General features: G+C 75.9%; 1 protein-coding gene across 1 annotated transcript in view; it reads left to right on the forward strand.

Moving 5' to 3' along the window:
* Positions 1-249, forward strand: part of LOC104397742 (protocadherin alpha-C1-like) — a gene marked incomplete at its 5' end in the record, with an annotated part of 52,330 nt that overhangs the window by 9,105 nt on the left and 42,976 nt on the right. Inside the window, 1 exon segment of the mRNA XM_010007750.1 lies at positions 37-245. Coding sequence (XP_010006052.1) covers positions 37-245 — 209 coding nt within the window.

The raw sequence follows: 249 nt of genomic DNA on the forward strand, positions 1-249 counted from the left end.
CGGTGGCGGTCGGCGTCGAGCTACGTGTCGGTGGAGGCGGAGAGCGGGCGGCTGTGGGCGCTGCGGGCGCTGGACTACGAGGAGGTGCAGGTGCTGGAGTTCGAGGTGCGTGCGGTGGACGCGGGGGAGCCGGCGCTGTGCGGCAACGCGACGGTGCAGCTGTTCGTGGTGGACGAGAACGACAACGCGCGGGCGCTGCTGCCGGCGGCGGGCGGCGGCGCGTGGGGCTCGGCGGCGTGGGAGGCGTCG

This window comes from Chaetura pelagica, unplaced genomic scaffold, assembly GCF_000747805.2.
Source record: "Chaetura pelagica isolate M959 unplaced genomic scaffold, ChaPel_1.0 scaffold662, whole genome shotgun sequence".
NCBI lineage: Eukaryota > Metazoa > Chordata > Aves > Apodiformes > Apodidae > Chaetura > Chaetura pelagica.